At 35.4% G+C, this 22,795-nt stretch overlaps 1 protein-coding gene across 5 annotated transcripts in view; it reads left to right on the forward strand.

Annotated features, from left to right (window-relative positions):
- Positions 1 to 22,795, forward strand: part of LOC144977609 (uncharacterized) — a 152,943-nt gene that overhangs the window by 124,539 nt on the left and 5,609 nt on the right. For all 5 annotated transcript variants that reach the window (XR_013646352.1, XR_013646354.1, XR_013646351.1 and 2 more), the window contains exon 3: positions 11,293 to 11,465. Coding sequence is in view for 1 of the 5 variants with exons in the window: in XM_078923002.1 (XP_078779128.1) it covers positions 11,293 to 11,465 (173 nt within the window). In the remaining 4 variants the exon portion in view is untranslated. The remainder of the gene's footprint in view (positions 1 to 11,292; positions 11,466 to 22,795) is intronic.

Genomic DNA, 22,795 nt, shown 5'->3' on the forward strand with positions numbered 1-22,795 from the left:
AACAAACAAACAAGGAAACATATAGCAATGAAATGTTTCTATAGGGAATGAGATTAGCGGAAGAGTAGCGTCCAATGAATGGACGTCACCGGCGGAAAAGTTATTAGAGAGAGAACGTCAAGTTGGTTGTGCGCATGCGTCTCTCGTCCTCGCTTCCGGTGAAAGCGGCATGAGACACTTCACCGAAAGCGAGGACGAGAGAGACGCGTGCGCAAAACCATTTTGACGTTTTCTCTGTAAGGTGACGTCCAATCAAGGGACGCTACTCTTCCGCTAATCTCATTCCCAATTGTTGTGTGCAATTTGTTTTGACGTTCTTGTCTTCAATTTTTCTTTCGAGTTAAGAAATTAGCCACGTCAGGTCAATTTGCCCATTGTCATGTATTTTGTTTTTCCAGGAAAGGAATTGAAACTGTTGATGATAAATTGTTTTTTTTTCACTCATAAATATGATATTGTTAAGGAAGAAAAATACGATATAGCTTCTAACGAACTGACAGCTCAATTTGTCAGATATCTAAGGGTTATCTGTCCTTCAACTACTTCCTCAGTCTGTCTGTCTGTCTGTCTGTCTGCCTCTCCCTCTCTCTCAAATAATATATGTATATATATATATATATATATATATATATATATATATATATATATATATATATATATATATATATATATATATATTTGCGTGCGCGCGCGCGGGTGTGTGTGTGTGTGTGTGTTAAGCTAAAACGAACAAATGTAGTTATTTAATTCATCCTAAGGGTACATTATTCTTTAGAGTTGATCTTAACAAAATACAGTGACAACTTAGGCGTCAGCCACAGTTCAGCGCCTCAACGTAAGCAATGGGGGGGGGGGGGCAACATTTCTTGCTAAAAACAAAACAAAAGAGATTCCAATAACATTGGTCGAACTTGGTACTTCGGGCCAGAGGTACAATGCCAATCCATTCGGACATCTCGCAAATGTGACCTAACGTCTCAAAACGGTATTATGTCAGGATGAACAAGATGCTGAAAGTTCAATTTTAAGCTTAACTGGTCAAGAAAATGAAATTTCGGTTTTCAGCACTATAAAATTCTATATTTTTTCTTCAATAATCCATACATGGACTCAACCCATGTCTGATGTTCTTAGTTATAGATTCTATTGTCAGCACTTTGATCATCCCGACTTAATACCGTTTTGAGGCGACGGGTCACTAATATGATATTGTCCCTTCCCCTAGTCCTACAAACTTACCAACACACATGACCCAAAGGGTCAATAATAAAAAGAACACAAACTTAATTGAGCTCTTTATACAGGGCAATATCCCCTACATGTGCCTCAATGCGCTCTACAAAGGGTCCCTGTCCAACGGCAACATTTAACATTTAGGACGAAACATGACGCCTGTAACGCGACATTGTAATTTTTTTCGGACAGAGACAGCGCTGTTAACGGCCTGGTACACCTTTTACACCTGAGTACGATGAGAGAATGTGAGTAGAGAGCCTTTTCCAAGGACTCAACTATGCGCCCAGTGAGGCTCGAACTCAGGACCGTCGGGTCCGAAAAAAAGAGTGTCATACCACAAGACCACAACCTTCGGGCCTCATTGACGTGCTTATATTAGCAGAGTTCTGATAACCGAACGTAGTTGCGGGCTCGTTTTAACATTTTTTTCTTAAAATAGACAATATTATTTTCGTTTGAGTTGGTTTGAGAGTGTGTCCAATACAAAAATGAGCCCATAACAATCTGGGTTATCAAACCTGCAAATATGTTTACGTTGGTAGGCCCCATGCTTTAACTCACTCAACCCTAACACCGACTATATCCGTTGTTCACCCGATTACTTTTACCCCATGTCTATTTATTACATTTTTTCTGAGACAAACCGTAGGCGTATCTAGTATCAAAGCTAATGTTTTTAGTTTTTGCATGTTAATGGTAGTTGAAAAAAAACTATCTATGGACATGATCATTTTAAATACATTTTTTTCCCAATTTTGGAAAGTAGCAAAAATCTCTAGGATTGAGTGAGTTAACTACCAAGCAAAACAAGAGGTAAAGATAAATGTGACCCTTCGTCTCGAAGCGGTATTATGTCGGAATGAATTGGACCACGAAGAGTGACTTTAGAATTAAATTGATAGTAAATACCATTTTTTTGAGCTTTTGCATTGTGAGAAATTGTCTTCATTCTGTAACATAACAAATCGAAACAAACCCCAAGTTTCATGTTTTTGTCAATAAATTCATTTTTTTGCACCCAAGTCATCCCGACATAATACCGCTTAGAGACGAAGGGTCATAAATGTACTCAATGGTCTTCATCATAATCCAAACAGACTGATCAGCCCACATAATAATTTTCCCAGATTAATCTTTGCTATTCATTTTCTGGAACACTGGTATTTCTTTATTATAATTTGTTTCCTTTGCTGATTAAAGCTTAAACAACGCTAATTAATTGTCTTTTTTTCTTTTTCTTCTTTATTTTTCACCAACTGTAATCATTAATTTCTCAGCATGAATTATTCACGATGTGATTAGGTATTCCCTCCATCTCCCAATATTTATTAAAAAGACAAGAGATGATGAAAAAAGAGAGAAATTTGTATAGCGCAAATTATACCCAATTTAGGGGGGTCCGGATAGCTCACTTGGTAGAGCACTACCAGCTCCCATTCGACTTGAGAGTTTCATTCATCGTGTTTTGTTGATAAAGGGGATACCCGAAACGTCCATGTTATCAGTCGTAGTTCAATAAATTGAAGCATCCATTTCAATCCTTATTGTTATTTATTCCGCAAGTAGTGAAGAGAATCAAGTTAAAAATTATCCGCTGTTTCACCATGCTCAATGCGTTTTGCAATGTTTACTATTTTAATTCCATCAATGGCTTCATAGATTCGAATTATGTACTGCGGTTGACGCCTGGGTTATTCCAGTCTTCCCTTGGAATAGACAATGAAGACAAAATTTCCATTTAATATTAGTAATATCTTCTTTACCCCGATTCGTACGATGAGTTATGATGATATATTGATATATTTGTTTTTAAACGACGTGTACTTATTTGCAGGTCTGATAACCCAAATGGCTATGGGCCCATTGTTGTTATGGAAATACTCTAAAACCACTGCAAAAATATCGTCCATCATAACAATGCTAATACAGCAGAATAATTAGGTGCCCCAAACGTAAACAAAGGTCTAAAAGCACATGGCAAATCACATGTTCCTGTCTTGACAGCTCAAGTTCCAATGTAAATTATAGAAAAAAATAACCTTTAAAATTTGGCTGTTAGGTGGCAAAAGAAACACATAGTCATAAATACTCGATCATGCATCAAATAATGTCTAGATATGGATATTTTATGGAACAAAAGGTAAAATTTATCAAAAGTTACAGTCTATCTATTTTTAGACCAGAGCAAATTATTGCGCTGGTGTGAACAAAACGAGAATTATTCGGAGCCTGATTTTCAGAATAATTTAGTCTTATATTATTATTTCTGCAACTGTTAGATTTTATGTAAACATATTTTCAATACTGAAAGTGTATTGCCTACAACTCAAACTACAAAATTGGGAGACCTATATTGTGCGTAAATTTTTCCGGCCCCTAACGGAAATCACTAGCAACTTGTTATTGTTTACGTTTGGGGCACCTAATTATACTGCTCTATACAAGCTCATAATTGCGTCCGAATTTCTCAGACTTGCAAATATGTACCTACCTACCTATAGGGAATGAGATTAGCGGAAGAGTAGCGTCCCTTTGATTGGACGTCACCTTGCAGAGAGAACGTCAAAATGGTTTTGCGCATGCGTCTCGTTTTCGGTGAAGTGTCTCATGCCGCACAACCAACATGACGTTCTCTCTCTAATAAATTTTCCGTTCGTGACTTCCAATCAAGGGACGCTACTCTTCCGCTAATCTCATTCCCTATTTGTCGTTTCAAGTTAATCCATTTTTCATTAGACATAAGCTTTTATTGAGAAAAACATCATTTTGAAGCGTCTGAATCTTAGCAATTCACTCCAAATCGACTCGGCTGTCCAAAGTCTTATAATATCATTAGCCAGTACTAATCCATCCAATACTCTTCAACAGTCGTAACGTCACTTCCTTCCTAATGACGCATGGTAACTTAGTAACTGGCTCTAAATTATCGGAACAATGGCTGACGCCGTATGAAATATTTCTCCGGCGAGCATAAAAGCGTATCCAGAGGAGAAAAAAACCCCATAAATTTGATGATGTTTTGACTTTACACATCTGATCACAAGACATATGAAAAGTTCTAGCCAGCTTGAAGAATAAAAAGTAATGATTTTCTTTGTTTAGAACCAAGATGGCCGCCATTGCCGGGCGGCGTGACATCAGACTACTGAATCCAATTGCGTCCGAATTTATCAGACTTGCAAAAATGTACCTACCTATTTGACGTTTCAAGTTAATCCATTTTTCATTAGACATAAATAATTAGAAAAGCATTTTGAAGCGTCTGAATCTTAGCAATTCACTCCAAATCGACTCGGCTGTCCAAAGTCTTATAATATCATTAGCCAGTACTAATCCATCTAGTTCATCACCATTGTTTAATCTTTTCTTTCCTGTAAGATCTTCCTGAATTACTGAGCTTGTCGTCTGGTAGAAAAAGCCTTTTCATCCATTGCTCCACGCCTATGTAACGCACTTAGTCCTCGGACAAATTCCTGTGAAAATGTATCATCTTTCAGGAAATGTCTGAAGACTGAGTTGTTCCGCGAGGCTTATTTTTCATGAAATGGATGTTGCTTTGATTTTGTTTTTTGTATGCATGCTTATTATGTATCATGTAGTGTCGTGATTTTTAATTTTGTTGTTTTTAAACATTTTTATTTTTATTATGTAAAGCGCCGCTGAGCACGATTAACGTGGATGTTTAGGCGCTATATAAATTCATTATTTACTATTTTTCTAGATGAGCACAACCTGTGATCATTAATATAAAGGCCAAGACTAACCCATCAATTCATCACCATTGCTTAATCTTTTCTTTCCTGTAAGATCTTCCTGAATTACTAAGCTTGTCTGGTAGATGAGCACAATCTGTGATCATTAATATAACGGCGTGAGTTTAGTTGACCAGGGCTTATTAATGAGGTAGCGTCCACGATTCCCATTAATTGGAAAGACAGATAAAAAGCCGGATGGTGAGGATATAAATAGAGATAGACATAATTTATAGTTGCTAATGTTCAGGGCATAGAACATGACATGGTCATGGATGTCATGGGCATGGCTGTAGAAATGCTCTAAATTATCATTATTATCCATTATTAAATGGTGATTTTACCGTTTACCCGTTATCTATGTATGTATGTTTGTATATACTTGTTATAATATATATATATATATATATATATATATATATATATATATATATATATATATTGTGTGTGTATGTGTGGACGTATATGTATATGTGTCTACTTAATAATTTGTTTACGTATTATTTGTTATTGCCATTGTGAAGCGCAATTTAGCATTGTAAATGGATAATGGCGCTATATAAATGCCCCATTACATTACATTACATTACATTACATTACATTACATTACATTACATTACACCTATGCGCTTCATAATGCATCACTTATAGTCCACACATCCGGCCTGAATTTCTATTCTATTTCTATTAGGAGACTTGCTTTTACCACTACAATAACTGTGAGATATGATGGCTTCTGGACATGTCATCTTATGTAGATTAAGAAACTATGGCGCATTTCAATCCAGATCAACGTTCATAATAGGATTCAATAGTCTGATGTCACGTCCGCCCAGCAACGAGCAGTTTGGTTCTAAACGAAGAAAATCAGTGCTTTTTATTCTTCATGCTGGCTAGAACTTTTTCACATGTCATTTGATCAGAATGTATAAAAGTCAAAATATGATCAGATTTATAATGTTTTTCTCCTCTGGATAGATACACTTTTATGCTCGTCGGAGAAGTATTTCATAAGGGCGTCGGCCATTGTTCCGATAGTTTAGAACCAGTTACTAAGTTACTATATGTCATTACGAGGGAAGTGACGTCACGATTGTTAAAGCCTATTATTTGAGCCTCGAATCTACCGGTATTGAAATGGCTTAGACAATACGAAGGTTGACAGAAACGTCGTGCTTCTCCGTTATAAATTCTAAACAAATCGTTCAACAAATCAAAATTAAACATCAAATGAAATCAAAATGTTTTCGGACATTCAACATTAACTATCGCGTAACCCTTTGACACATTTCTCAGAGAGGCGGCAAAACGGGTGCTTGTTGCTTGGGAATTTCAATGGTGATGCGTGTAATAAGCTACACACTGTGTCAGAATTTGATGATTCCATTCCAATTCCTAAAGGAAATGTTGCACAGGAGGTAAAATTATTCATTCAAGCCTCGTATAATGAGATATTTTTTCATTGCAACAAAGTCCATTTATTGTGATCTATATTATGAATAATAATAATAATAATAAATAATAATAATAATAATAAAATAATAATAATAATAATAATAATAATAATAAATATATAATGATATGATATAATAAATAATAATAATAATAATAATAATAATAATAATAATAATAATAATAATTTTAATAATAAATAATAATAATAATAATAATAATAATAATAATAATAATAATAATAATAATAATAATAATAATAATAATAATAATAATAATAATAATAATAATAATAATAGACTCTTATAGAGCGCACGGTATCCTCAACAATGAGGGTCTTGGCTCAGCGGTACTGTCTTTACTTTGTACCCGAATGATACCGAGTTAGAATATCCGCTGCGCTGTGTGGTCTTGAGTAAGTCACCTCGCCCTCGCTCAGTTTGCGACGCTGCACTGCGGTTGACCCCTGGGTTATTCCAGTCTTGGCGCTTGAACCGTATGAACTTTAGAATTTTACTCTAAATAGACACGTCTGTCCAAAGTCTTAGATAATATTCCTAGGATAATCCTTCCGATTTATCAACATGACACGGCATTATTTATTCTCTTCATCCCTATACGCCTTCATACATTAATATTGTGACCCCTCGTCTCAAAACGGTATTATGTCGGGATGGACCAGATGCTAAAAAATCAAATTATAGTTAAACTGTCAAAAATATGAAGCGTTGGTATTTAGCACAGTAAAATATGATATTCTTGCTCCTCTATAGAGCAGTTAAACTCAACGTAAGCATGATATTTCTGGATACAAATTCCATTTTCAGCATCTTAATCAACCCGACTTAATACCGTTGTGAGACGAGGGGTCACAATTGTCTATGACATGAACACGAACGTGAGTCATTAATCACATAATATGTTGAGTCGATGGTGACGTGATTAGATAATAGATAGTATGCGCTTGGCCAAGGAGTTCACAACATTGCCATCCGGAAGTATAACGGACCAACACACAAACTCTGTGTAACCATGAACTTTTATAGTCTGGTTAATACAGTTTAGTGAGAACAACTCACAAACGCGGATGGCAAAAACCATAACAAAGGCTTGAGTGACGTCATCTGCATACTATCTATATCATCTGTGGCCGTGTCATCTTGTCGGAACGGTTGGTTCATGGTTCGAGTCCCATTGTGATCCAGAAGCTGAAAAAGAGAAGCTTCTTCTTCCTCTTCAAGTACCAAGTCTGTGTCAGACATCGGTGATCATGGTACGCCATTCATCTCTCTGATCAGATAACCTCAGAAAACTAATATTACTCTTCTCTTTCTTTGTCACCCAGCTGTTCAAACTATTCAAATATGTTTTTCTTGGTCTACCTTTACTCTTTTTACGTTATATATTTCCTGTGAGAGCAAGATATTCAATACATTTATGTCGATTTAGGTGCCCTAAAAATTGCATTTGTCTTTTTTTACTGTACGAATTAATAACCTTTTAGTTTCAGCTTGTTCTAATACTTCTTCATTAGTTTTCTTCTCTGTCCATGAGATCCTTAACATCCTTCTAAGAAACCACATTTCTGCTGCCTCCAGTTTCTTTCTAATGTCTGTAACTATCCAGTTTGTCCAGAAAAGGAGAATATATAGTCTTTAAATTTTTTTTAGAGATATAGGTTAAGTTTTGAATGGCTTTGCGGTGTGAAACTCGGTTTGACATCTGTAAGCTTTCAGTTCAAGTCCCGCTGTGGCAGTCCAAGGTTAAATATCTCGAATGAGCTCTTTGCTCACATTCTCTCACTGCACTCGTGTGTAAAAGTAATACCTGGCAGATAACGAGCGGCTATGTAGTCTTGAGGCATCACTCGCTTTCGGATCGGAAGGTCCTGGGTTCGAGCTTCGCTCGGCGCATAGTTGAGTACTTGGAAAAGGCTCTTTACTCACATTCTCTCACCGTACTCAGGTGTAAAATGAATACCTGGCCGTTAACAGCGTTCGACTTCATCGGAAAACAAATTGTCGTATCACCTAACAGGCATCATGTTTCGTTTTACATATTACGTGTTGCTATTGGTCAGGGACCCCTTGAGCACGTTTAATGGATATTGCTCTATATAAAAGCTCATTTTTGTCCTACTAATTTGCAGCAACAAAGAGCCAATTGCTTTGATTTCATGTCAATATTTAATATCCAGGTCCATCCCAGAGTGCTTTCCACCTGTTGATCAGACCCAGCTAGTCAGTTGATGCTGGTTGGACATAGGAAAATTTGTGCAAAATCTCTTTCTCAAGGGCATACCGTGGAGAAAGAAAGAAACATTAAATCACAGACAACCAACCAATCGCCATGCTTTCAATTGGAAGGCTGCAATATGCTGTCTCGATTTGCTCATGCCTTATAAGGATATTCTGATTTTTTAAAAACATTAACCTTGTTATATTCTACCATCATACAATTCTGTAAGCCATGACAAGTGAGACACAATTGGCCTTCCTTATTGTGGCAAACATATAATAATATTTATAATAATAATAATAATAATAATAATAATAATAATAATAATAATAATAATAATAATAATAATAATAATAAATGTACATTTATATAGCTCTTATGCCGAAGCTTCGAAGCGCTTCACATTGACCATCAGTAAAAAACATTACATACTACTGCACATTCGGGCATACGAACAAAAGCTCACACGCACACACACACACACACACACACACACAGACACACAAACACACACACACACAACCATATACACACTGTACATAAATATATATGTGACCTCTCGTCTCAAAACGGTATTAAGTCGGGATGATTAAGATGCTGAAAATGGAATTTGTAGCCAGAAATATCATGCTTACGTTGAGTTTATATGCTTTATAGAGGAGAAGGAATATCATATTTTACTGTGCTAAATACCAACGTTTCATATTTTTGACCAGTTTAACTATAATTTGACTTTTTAGCATCTGGTCCATCCCGACATAATACCGTTTTGAGACGAAGGGTCACATATTACTCAGACACACACACACACACACACACACACACACACACACGCACACACGCGCGCGTGCACGGACGTATGCGCTTTGCAATAATTCCTGGCATAATCTAATTTAAATACTTCCCAAAGAGATAGGTTTTCAGTATATATGTGATCATAGGATATGTAACTCTCTCCTTACCGATCATTTTCATTATTCTCTCAAATGACAGGATTACCCAGCAGAAAAATGGATTTTTAAAACTCAAATAATCTCTCTACAAAACAACGCTATGTTCTTATTAATTAAACAAAGATCATTGTGATGTACAAAATAAATATCTGAATAATAATTGTGCGGCTATGTGGTCTAGTGGTATGACACTCGCTTTCGGATCGGAAGGTCCTGGGTTCGAGCCTCGCGCTCGGCGCATAGTTGAGTCCTTGGAAAAGGCTCTTTACTCACATTCTCTCACCGTACTCAGGTGTACAATGAGTACCTGGCCGTTAACAGCGTTGTCTTTGTCCGAAAAATTGTATTATCGCCTTACAGGCGGCATGTCTCGTCCTACATGTTAAATGTTGCTGTTGACCAGGGACCCCTTGTAAAGCGCTTTGAGCACATTTAGTGGATATTGCGCTATATAAAGCTCAATAAGAACAAATTTATATTGTGTCGTAACAAATGTGACGATTATGATGTAGGTGGTAGGAGAGGGTTAAAGGTGGTTTTTAAAAAATGCTTCTCACGAAACCATTTGTGACCCTTCGCCTCAAAACGGTATTATGTCGGGATGGTTAAGATGTTGAAAATTGAATTTATAGCCAGAAATATCAGACTTGTGTTGAGTTTATACGATTTATTGAGGAGAATGGATACCATATTTTAGGGTGCTTATGCCAACAATATGTATTTTTGACCAGTCTAACACGAAATTCGGCTTCTAAGCATCTGATTCGTTCCGACATAATACCGATTTGAGACGATGGGTCACATTTTCTCTGTGATTCCAGAGGGATATTTAAAAATCTGTCGAAAATTTATGTTAAATATTTATTTTTTCCTTTATTCTACCCCCCCCCCCCTCCCTACCCTCCAATCCTGCCGATTTTGTTATTTTCTCTATTTTCAATTCATGTCTCTGGTGAATCGAGTAAACAAAAGTTTACGGGAAATGAAAGGATTCAGAAATTTCTAAGTGCTCTCAAATCGATTCTGTAAATATGAGCCTTTAGTATCTCCCACTTCGAGGAACTTCTTGTGCTTTCATCGCCTCACAAGTACAAGTCCGGTTTTGGAACTTCCTCCCAAAATATTTAAGAGACTTAAATTATTTTTACTGTTTTAACTATTACGTGAAAACACATCTGTCTAAATTGTCAACAGTTTGGAAGAAGTGTAAAACTAGTCTTCTGTCTGTTCAAATTTTATCACTTTAATTCCGGCAGGGTATCGGTTTGAGTAATCGTGACCCTTCGTCTCGAAACGGTATTATGTCGGAATGACTTGGGTGGAAAAAAATTGAATTTATTGACAAAAACATGAAACTTGGGGTTTGTTTCGATTTGTCATGTTACAGAATGAAGACAATTTCTCACAATGTAAAAGCTCAAAAATTGGTATTTACTATCAATTTAATTCTAACTTTTCGGGGTCCAATTCATTCCGACATAATGCCGTTTCGAGACGAAGGGTCACAATTTTGTTTCAAAATATTACAGGGATTTATAATACAAGTCTATCTTATACAGGACATGTAACTTGAATGACATGCGCTGATGAGTTATCAGTATTATATTGTTTTAGTTTATCATTGTATTTAGTTGATTTTATATTTCAATTTTTTTTCCCAGATGCTGGCAGGACTGGACCTTGCATTTCTTCTCCTCGCCATGCCAGTCGTCCTTCACCTTGCCATCTATCCAAGGTCACCAATCTTTGTGCCTATTTGTAGATTCTCCTCGTTTGTCGCTCTGGTGTCCGCTGTGGCTTCTGGATTTGTTTTAATAATTATTGCGGCTGACAGGTACGTATTGGCGGATAATTTCACAATTTGCAACCACGTGATATGACGTAATTATCACATGATCAGCAAATTATAACGTGTCGGAAATCCCGTGCGGCGAAGCATAGCCTTACAGATAATCCTATAACTTGACGTTCCTTCAAAATGTCGGCTACAAATAATAAGGGATTCATCCTTATTTCAATCTGCAGTTCGTGAGATGTTAAAGTTTACAATTAAGAAGGGATTCATCCTTATTTCAATCTGCAGTTCGTGAGATGTTAAAGTTTACAATTAAGAAGGATTCATCCTTATTTCAATCTACAGTTCGTGAGATGTTAAAGTTTACATTAAGAGGGATTCATCCTTATTTCAATCTGCAGTTCGTGAGATGTTAAAGTTTACAATTAAGAAGGATTCATCCTATTTCAATCTGCAGTTCGTGAGATGTTAAAGTTTACAATTAAGAAGGGATTCATCCTTATTTCAATCTGCAGTTCGTGAGATGTTAAAGTTTACAATTAAGAAGGGATTCATCCTTATTTCAATCTGCAGTTCGTGAGATGTTAAAGTTTACAATTAAGAAGGGATTCATCCTTATTTCAATCTACAGTTCGTGAGATGTTAAAGTTTACAATTAAGAAGGGATTCATCCTTATTTCAATCTGCAGTTCGTCAGATATTAAGTTTTAAGACATCGCTAAGGTTAATTTGCATTTTGTGGTTGATGAAAACAGCAATGATTCAAAACAGATATTCAATACAATTAGCAATTTTGATTATCATAACCTATCAGCTTCGCTAGTTCTTTTTATCTCTCCAAATTATGCCCACTTCACGTTTAAACTAAAAAAAAATTGAGCATTTATATAGCGCAATATCCACTTAACGCAATTAACGTGCTCAATGCGCTTTACAAGGGGTCCCTGGTCAACAGCAACATTTAACATGTAGGACGAGACATGACGCCTGTTAGGCGATATTACAATTTTTCGGACAAAGACAACGCTTTTAACGGCCAGGTACTCATTTTACACCCGAGTACGGTGAGAGAATGTGAGTAAAGAGTCTTTTCCAAGGACTCAACTATGCGCCGAGCGAGGCTCGAACCCAGGACCTTCCGATCCGAAAGCGAGTGTCATACCACTAGACCACATAGCCGCACGAACTCAAAAAAGAAAAAAAGAATTCTTCGTGTAGAAGAAAAAGAGACGGGGGGGGGGGGGAGAGAGAGAGAGAGAGAGAGAGAGAGAGAGAGAGAGAGAGAGAGAGAGAGAGAGAGAGAGAGAGGGCGGCTAAACGTATTTTATATTTTGACAACAACAAAAATACGTTTATCAGTGTACAGCAGTACAGGCCAAGGGGGAAAGGGGGGTGGGGGGGGGGGGCAGTGACTTGTATTAACCGATAATATATAGTAATATGTTGTGTCTGTTAGACGGTATTGAACAGTAACGCGACACCAAAATTAGTGTTCTAACGTAGATAGCAATTTTGTGTCATTGATTCTCCTTTGAATTTGATTAAAATTGCAATAATGACTTTTGTCGGACTTATGGATTTAGTCAATCGGGATAGACATCGTTATAATCTCACATTCAATCATATTATAATGCAATCATCTTTCATAAGTTATAACTTTGTTATTGCGTCATGGTCTGCAATGCTGTACACTGATAAACGTATTTTATATTTTGACAACAACAACAAGAAAAAAGATCAAACAAAACTGGAAAGTTTGTTTTTAGACAACTTACAGTCAAATGTTACCCTTCGTCTCGAAACGGTATTATGTCGGAATGAATTGGACCCCTAAATGTGACTTTAGAAATTAAATTGATAGTAAATACCAATTTTTGAGCTTTTTGCATTGTGAGAAATTGTCTTCATTCTGTAACATGACAAATCGAAACAAACCCCAAGTTTCATGTTTTTGTCAATAAATTCAATTTTTTGCACCCAAGTCATCCTGACATAATACTGTTTAGAGACGGTAGTCACAAATTCACTTCAGCAATGTCTAATACTGTAACATTAAGATAGATCTTTAGGGCGGCCTTAGTCTTCCTTCCCCACCTGCTCATCTTTCACACTTATTCTCACCTAGATTCTTTCACATCAGCTATCACCTCTTGTTCAGTTAAATCTCTCTTTATCGACAAACTCAGGATCTCAACCCTAACATTTCCACACTCACGTTCCAGAACGGCTTTAACTCTCTCCTAACAAATCATTTTCAGTATTCTCCCAAAATGGCAGGTTAACCCAGCAGAAAAAAATGTTTTTTTAAAAAACACAAACAAGCTCTCTATAAGACAACTTTATGTTCTTATTAATTAATTAAAGATCATTCTTCGGAGTTTGTGATGTACAAAATAAATCTGAATTTTAGAAAGTATATTGTCTCGTAACAAATGTGACGATTTTGCTACAGGTGGTAAGGAGAGGGTTACCCCCCCCCCCAAAAAAAAAAATATATATATATCTAACAAGCAACATTTCGGGCTCAAAATCCCTTTCAGCCAACAACAAAAGCAACTAAAAACGTATTAGGACTTCGTGTAGATTTTAAAAGAGACGATAAGAGTGTATTGCCTTCTAGGCCAGATAAACAGACTGGTTATGATGGAAATTATAAATTTCACTGGTATATGTGACCCCTCGTCTCAAAACTGTATTAAGTCGATATGATTAAGATGCTGGAAATGGAATTTGTAGCCAGAAATATCATGCTTACGTTGAGTGTATATGCTTTATATAGGAGAAGGAATATCATATAAATTTTTCTGTGCTAAATGCCAACGTTTCATATTTTTGACCAGTTTAACTATAATTTGATTTTTTAGCATCTGGTCCATCCCGACATAATACCGTTTTGAGACGAGGGGTCACATATTATTTGAAAAATCATAACTTTTTTCAAACAAGTAGGTACAAAACATCCGTTAACAAATTAGAGAGATTTGTCTGCTTTGGACAATCAACCCCCGAGGCCAAATCACCTTTTCCCGTTTCCTAATGGATTTGTTAATACGTACAAACATAAGCGTTTCTATTGTGATATTAGTAAAGCAAAAATAATCTGTTCAGACATAACCTGAGGAAACTGGTTGGCTTAACTCATTCAACCCTAACACCGACTTTATCCGTTGTTTACCCGGCTTACTTTTACCCAATACCTATAGGCGTATTTTCAAAGCTTATGTTTTTAATAATTACAAGATAATGATAGTTGAATAAAAATATCTATGTAAATGCTCATTTTTAATACATTTTTCTCCAATTTTGAAAAGTAGCAAAAATCTCTAGGATTGAGTGAGACCGGTCGAGTCATTAAGTATAGAATAGAGAAACCTCTATAATAGAAACTATTTAGAATTTTGGTCCTAAACACTATGGCAATAGGCTTCAACAGACGTGACGTCACTTCCCTCGTAATGACGCATAGTAACTTAGTATCTGATTCTAAACTATCGGAACAATGGCTGACGCCTTGCTTTATGAAATACTTCTTCGACGAACATAAAAGTGTATCCAGAGGAGAAAAAAAAACATTATAAATCTGATCGTGTTTTGAGTTTTATACATTCTGATCACATGACATGTGAAAAAGTTCTAGCCAGCATGAAAAAATAAAAAGTAGGCCTACCGATTTTCTTTGTTTAGAACCGAGCTGTTCGTTGCTGGGCGACATGACATCAGACTATTGAATCCTATTTTGAACAGAATTCTAACCTCAGGAGAGTAGGAGTCATCTACTTTCGCCTCGTTTTGTTTGATTGGTGTTTATTTATTTGTGTTTCTTGGACACTACCCAAGTGTCTGATATGATAGATTTTATGCTTAAATTATTAATTTATTGTTTTGTTTTATCTGCATATTGTAAAGCGCCTCTGAGCACATTGTGGATCTCGGCGCTATATAAATTAATTCATTAATTCATTAATTCATTATTTCATTAATTCATTCATTCATTCATTCATTCATTAATTCATTCATTCATTCATTAATTCATTCATTCATTCATTCATTCATTCATTCATTCATTCATTCATTCATTCATTCATTCATTCATTAATTCATTAATTCATTAATTCATTCATTCATTCATTCATTCATTCATTCATTCATTCATTCATTCATTCATTCATTCATTCATTCATTCATTTCTTTCTTTTTTTGTGTGTCTTTCTTTTATTTTGATTCCATTTTTGTTTCTTTTTCCTCGTTTTTGCTTTGCATTTATTTGCTGTGTGTGTGTGTGTGTGTGTGTGTGTATGTGTGTGTGTGTGTGTGTGTGTGTGTGTGTGTGTGTGTGTGTGTGTGTGTGTGTGTGTGTGTGTATGTGTGTGTGTGTGTGTGTGTCTGTGTGTGTGTGTCTGTGTGTGTGTGTATGTGTGTGTGTCTGTGTGTGTGTGTATGTGTGTGTGTGTGTATGTGTGTGTGTGTGTGTGTGTATGTGTTGTGTATTATGTATGGACATTTTAACTCTCTGGGATTAGCTTATCAATACCAAGTCGTCTGACCCTCTCCTTACCAACTACAGGAAAATCGTCACATTCGTTACGATACAATCAACATTTTTCTAAATCAAATTTCTTTTGTACGAGACATCGTAAAATTTAAAGAAAATAAACAGTGTGTTGTAGAGCATGTTTTGCTAAATAAATTATGTATTGCAAGAATGTTACTGCTATACGGAATGAGATTAGCGGAAGAGTAGCGTCCCTTGATTGGACGTCATCCATAGAGAGAGAACGTCATGTTGGTTGTGCGCATGCGTCTCTCGTCCTTGAGTGATAAAAGCATATATTTTTGTATTAGTTGGGTGTGAAGTTTGGAGAAAATCCTGAAAATGGCTGCCAAGGAGAGGGCTAAACGATGAAAAGAAAAGGCCTGACAGAAGGTTGTAATAACATCGGACCCCACGCATTTCTCAACCAAGGCTGTATCTACTCTGTAATCGAATGTTTTCGTTAATCCCCTAATGTCTAATGGTTGTTGATGGCTTTCGTTTGGCGAGCTGTTTGCTTAAACCGCTTAGGAAAATGGGTAGTGCTTAATAGGCTCTTAACTCACTCAATCCTAGAGATTTTTGCTATTTTACAAAATTGGAAGAAATGTATTAAAAATGAGCATGGACATAAAAAGTTGTATTCAACTACCATTAACATGTAAAAAGTAAAAACATTAGCTTTGATACTACGCCTATAATTTGTCTCAGAAAAATGTAATAAATAGGCATGGGGTAAAAGTGACCAGGGTAAACTACGGATATAGTCGGTGTGAGGGTTGAGTGAGTTAAGGTCTTTTTTAGGGATAGGAGGAGATATAAAACTGCGGTGTAAGAGAAAAAAAACCCCAAAAAAACAAAAAAGCCCCCAAAAACCCAAACAAAACAACTAAAGATAAAGTCAAACAAAAGCTTGTATTATAGGCCATTTATTGGATAGGGTTCTTTTATTAACACCACATGGCTACAGTGTCCATCAATGGGTGCAAGTAAAGCAGAGCTGCCAGATGTCCACTTATGTGGCCAAATTGACAAAAATTGGCCACAAGGAAAATAATGTTTCTATTTATAATAATAATAATAATAATAATAATAATAATAATAATAATAATAATAATAATAATAATAATAATAATAATAATAATAATATAGTATCATTATTATTATTATTATTATTATTATTATTATTATTATTATTATTATTATTATTATTATTATTATCAATTTATATTTTTTAAATCTTTTAATAACAAAAGTTTTCCTTGGTCTAGTTGATTTTTTGATTACCAAAAACGATGAGTTTTTCAATTGACTCAAAGTGTTAGTAGTATAATTTGGCCACGTGAGGTTCCATCTGGCCCCTATTGATGTCGAAAATGGTCAGGAAGTACTCTGGCTATCTGGCAGACATGAAATAAGGAGCGGTTGGAGGTCTACCTTGCCAGACAGTTTTAGTAGATCTGTTTGCCCATGAAGTTGATCGTGCCTCTTTCCATATGAAGAATTTGTATAATATTAACAATTTATACTCCCATCTGGTATACAATAGATGATCATGTGAATCTGTGCTGTAAACAAATGTATATTATAACAGGGACGCAGTTGACGTCACTCACTCTTTGTTATTTTTTTATAACCACCTGTCGAGTGATTAGTTCTCACTAAGATATATATATATATATATATATATATATATATATATATATATATATATATATATATTTATGAGTGTTGGTGGGTACTTGTAGGTACGAAAGTGCTCGATAATGGTGGTTAGAGCTAATATATAATGTAAATTTTCACTCACATTTTTTGCCGAGACGACTCGTTTCTGTGTTTTTCACCTTAAATCACACTTCTTCAGTCGGCATAATCCATTTTGTCATGTCCGTAGAGTTTGGAGTTTTCTATATATATAATGTCCGGACTAAAGTCACAACAAGATCTTGACAGCCTCAAAACTCTGGCCCAGGACCGTGACCAATGGAAACAACTAACAACAAGGATGGAGAGAGCCGCTGAACACATTGAATTTTAAGACTCTGTGACGGAATCACACAATTCTCCGCAAGCGTCATTCAGACTACGAGGCTTACTACTACTACTACTACTACTAATACTACTACTACTACTACTACTACTACTACTACTACTACTACTACTACTACTACTACTACTACTACTACTACTACTACTACTAACTACTACTACTACTTACTACTACTACTACTACTACTATACTACTACTATACTACTACTACTACTACTACTACTACTACTACTACTACTACTACTACTACTACTACTACTACTACTACTACTACTACTACTACTACTACTACTACTACTACTACTACTACTACTACTACTACTACTACTACTAACTACTACTACTACTATACTATACTACTAACTACTACTACTATACTACTACTACTACTACTACTTACTACTACTACTCTACTACTACTATACTATTACTTACTATACTACTATTACTACTACTATACTACTACTACTACTATACTACTACTATACTACTACTACTACTACTACTACTACTACTATACTACTACTACTACTACTACTACTAACTACTATACTACTATCTACTACTATACTACTATACTACTACTACTCACTACTATACTATACTTACACACTACTACTACTATACTACACTACACTACTACTACTAACTACTACTACTACTACTACTACTACTAACTACTACTACTACTACTACTATATACTACTATACTATACTACTACTACTACTACCTACTACTACTACTATATTATACTACACTATACTACTACTACTACCACTAACACTACTACTACTACTACTACTACTACTACTACTACTACTACTACTACTACTACTACTACTTACTACTACCATACTACTACTACATTTACTACTTACTATACTACTACATAACTACATACTACTACTACTACTACTACTACTACTCTACTACTACTATCTACTACTACTACTACTACTACTACTACTACTACTACTACTACTACTAACTACTACTACTACTACTACTACTACACTAACTACTACTATATCTACTACTACTACTACTACTTACTACACATAACTACTACTATACTACTACTACTTATACTACTACTACTACTACTACTACTACTAATACTACTACTAACTACTACTACTACTACTAACTATACTACACTACTTACTACTACTACTATACTACTACTACTACTACTACTACTACTACTACTACTACTACTACTATATTATAATCTACTACACTACTATACTACTACTACTACTACTACTACATACTACTACTACTACTACTACTACTACACTACTACTACTACACACTACTACACTACTACTACTACTAACTACTACTACTACTACACTACTACTACTACTACTACTACTATACTATCTACTACTACTACTACTACTACTACTACTACTACTATACTATACTACTATACATACTACTACTACTACTATTACTAACTACTACTACTACTACTACTATACTACTACTACTACTACTACTACTAATACTACTACTACTACTACTAACTATACTATACATTACACTACTACTACTACTATACTACTTACTACTACTACTACTACTACTATACTAGTACTATACTACTACTACTACTACTATATACTACTAACTAACTACTTACTATACTACTACTACTACTACTATATACTATACTACTATACAACTATACTACACTATCTATTACTACTACTATACTACTACTATACTAATACTAATACTACTACTATACTACTAACTACATACTATATACATACTATACTACCACTATCAAACAACTATCTATACTACTACTACTACTACTACTACTATATATATATATCTAAACACTTGCTTGATGGGTGTTCTGCGGATGCAGGAGATTTGTAGAAATATAGAGGGATAGAGAGAGAGAGTTAGTTAGATAGATAGATAAATAGATAAATAGCTTGATAGACAGATTGATAGATAGAGAAATAGACACATATGTTGGTTGATAAAGAGTGTGACATATAAATATATGTGACCCTTCGGCTCGAAATGGTATTATGTTGGGATGACTTGGGTGCAAAAAATTGAATTTATTGACAAAAACATGAAACTTGGGGTTTGTTTCGATTTGTTATGTTACAGAATGAAGACAATTTCTCACAATGCAAAAGCTCAAAAAAATGGTATTTACTATCAATTTAATTCTAAAGCCACTTTTCGGGACCAATTCACTCCGACATAATACCGTTTCGAGACGAAGGGTCACATAAATATATAGATAATGGATTGATTGAAAGATAGATAAACAGATAATACATAGAAAATTTGATACCTACATAAATAGATAAATAAACACGCAGATATGTACATAATAGACAGACGCATTGGTATACATACATAGACACCGTGAAAGATGATGTGCCAGATGAATTGGTTGTCAAGTGCGTCATTGAGACAAGTTATTAAATAGGTTATGACGATCAGTGTTACCTTGTGCATGGTACATTCCGAAATTTACGTACGACGTATTCCTTTAACAATCATCATCATAAAAATATTGTATCCATGCTTTGCAGAGTCTCAGAATGTGTGTATTTACAAGGTCTAAAGTGCACTGTCGATAGTAGTAGTAGTAGTAGTAGTAGTAGTAGTAGTAGTAGTAGTAGTAGTAGTAGTAGTATTAGTAGTAGTAGTAGTAGTAGTAGTAGTAGTAGTAGTAGTAGTATTAGTAGTAGTAGTAGTAGTAGTAGTAGTAGTAGTATTAGTAGTAGTAGTAGTAGTAGTAGTAGTAGTAGTAGTAGTAGTAGTAGTAGTAGTAGTAGTAGTAGTAGTAGTAGTAGTTGTTGTTTTTGTTGTTGTTGTTGTAGTAAGCTTCGCAGTCCGAATGACGCTTGCTGAGAATTGTGTGATTCAGTCATGGTCGATAAGTATAGCTGCTCTCTCCATCCATGTTGTTAGTTGTTTCCATTGGTCACGGTCCTGGGCCAGAGTTTTGAGGCTGTCAAGATCTTGTTGTGACTTTAGTTTGGAGGGCACTGCAGTATTACTTAGTTCTTGAGGGATTATTTCGGCCTCATCTGAATCCAGACATTTCTGATATGTAGAGAGGTCCGGTTCAGGGTAGTTACTATTGATGTTGATAGGTTTTAACTCAATTCTCTAATAACCAGAGAACCTGGGGTTCGGGCCTGGTGTTACATTTCGACATTTTGTTGAGTATAACTTACATTGCGGCGCTGTGCTGCGGTTGACCCATGGTTTATTCATGTCATTTTTTTACTTCGTAGCACGAACCCTATCGAAAAAATATATTTCAATGAATTTATTGGTATTACATTTCTTTTTTTTTTTTTACGGAGACAAGTATTCGTGCAATACTAAAAACTCCTTGTCCTTCGATTCCTTAAGCTGCAATACGCTTCAACAGTCATGTCGTCACTTCCCTAGAAATAACGCATAGTAACTTAGTAACTGGTTCTAAACTATCGGAACAATGGCGGACGCCCTTACGATATATTTCTCCGACGAGCATAAAAGTGTATCCAGAGGAGAAAAACAGTATGAATATGATCATGTTTTGACTTTTATACATTCTGATCAGAAGACATAGGAAAAGTTCTAGCCAGCATGAAGAATAAAAAAGTACCGATTTCTTTGTTTAGAACCACGATTATGGCCCCGTTGCTGGGCGGCGTGACATCAGACTGGAGAATTAGAATTTAAAAAAAACAACAACAACACAAGAAGTGAGAAGACAGACAGCGACATCACGTCTTTTATTTCCCAATAGAATCATTGATAAATATCCTGACTGTTGTAGAGGGGACTTTACTTCCGGTATCAACCTGGTATTTATTAGTGTAGGGGCAATCTGGTATTTTTTATGATAGGATGAGCAAGAACGAGAAAATTTTGAGTTTAAATTCAAAGAAATAAAACTTGAATATTTTGCTAGTTTTGGCATTAGAGAAATAGAAAATTCACACTTCTTTCAGTATGGTATTTATTTTAAACCAATTTTCTGAGTTAAGTCTAAAAGTGAGTTTTAACCCTCCCTTTACCAGTCATTTTCAGGATTTTCCCCAAAACTTCACGCCAAACTAACACAAAAATATATTTTTATCACTCAAGCACACTAGCAGTAAAATTCTTGCGATACATAATTTCTTTAGCAAAACATGCTCTACAAAACACTGTTCATTTTCTTTAAATTTTATGATGTACAAGAGAAATTTGAATAAGAAAAATGTTGGTTGTATCGTAACGAATGTGACGATTTTCCTGTAGTTGGTAAGGATAGGGTTAAGAAGTATTTTTACACCAACATAGTATCGTTTTGAGACGAATGAAATCATATCTGTACTCATTACGTTTAGGTGTTATCTTTGTCTTTTTGTAAATTCTTGTGAGCTTTGTCGGCTCAAAAATACTGTTATTGTTTTTTGTTATTTACTGAAGAAGGGATTTGAACCCGAAACATTCTGTATTTATTAATTTGTTCCTTTTCGAAGATGTTACGAGTATTTTCTTTTTTTTTCTTCATCACTTATTACTAGAGGCCCCGGAACGAGACGCGAGGCATGTAAGGTATCATTGACATGGTAAGAAAATGTAGGTGGACAGTCTTTTCCAAGGATTCAACAATGTGCCGCTTAGGTCGGGACTAGAACCCTTGAACTTTCGATCCGAAGGCGAATACTCTCGATAGAACTTTCGATCCGAAGGCGAATACTTTAGCTAAGAAGCTCATAACATTGCCATCCGGAAGTATAACGGACCAACACACAAAACTG

This window comes from Berghia stephanieae, chromosome 7 (genome assembly GCF_034508935.2).
Source record: "Berghia stephanieae isolate SIO BIC M18660-M18661 chromosome 7, UCSD_Bste_1.3, whole genome shotgun sequence".
In the NCBI taxonomy this organism is placed as follows: Eukaryota; Metazoa; Mollusca; class Gastropoda; order Nudibranchia; family Aeolidiidae; genus Berghia; species Berghia stephanieae.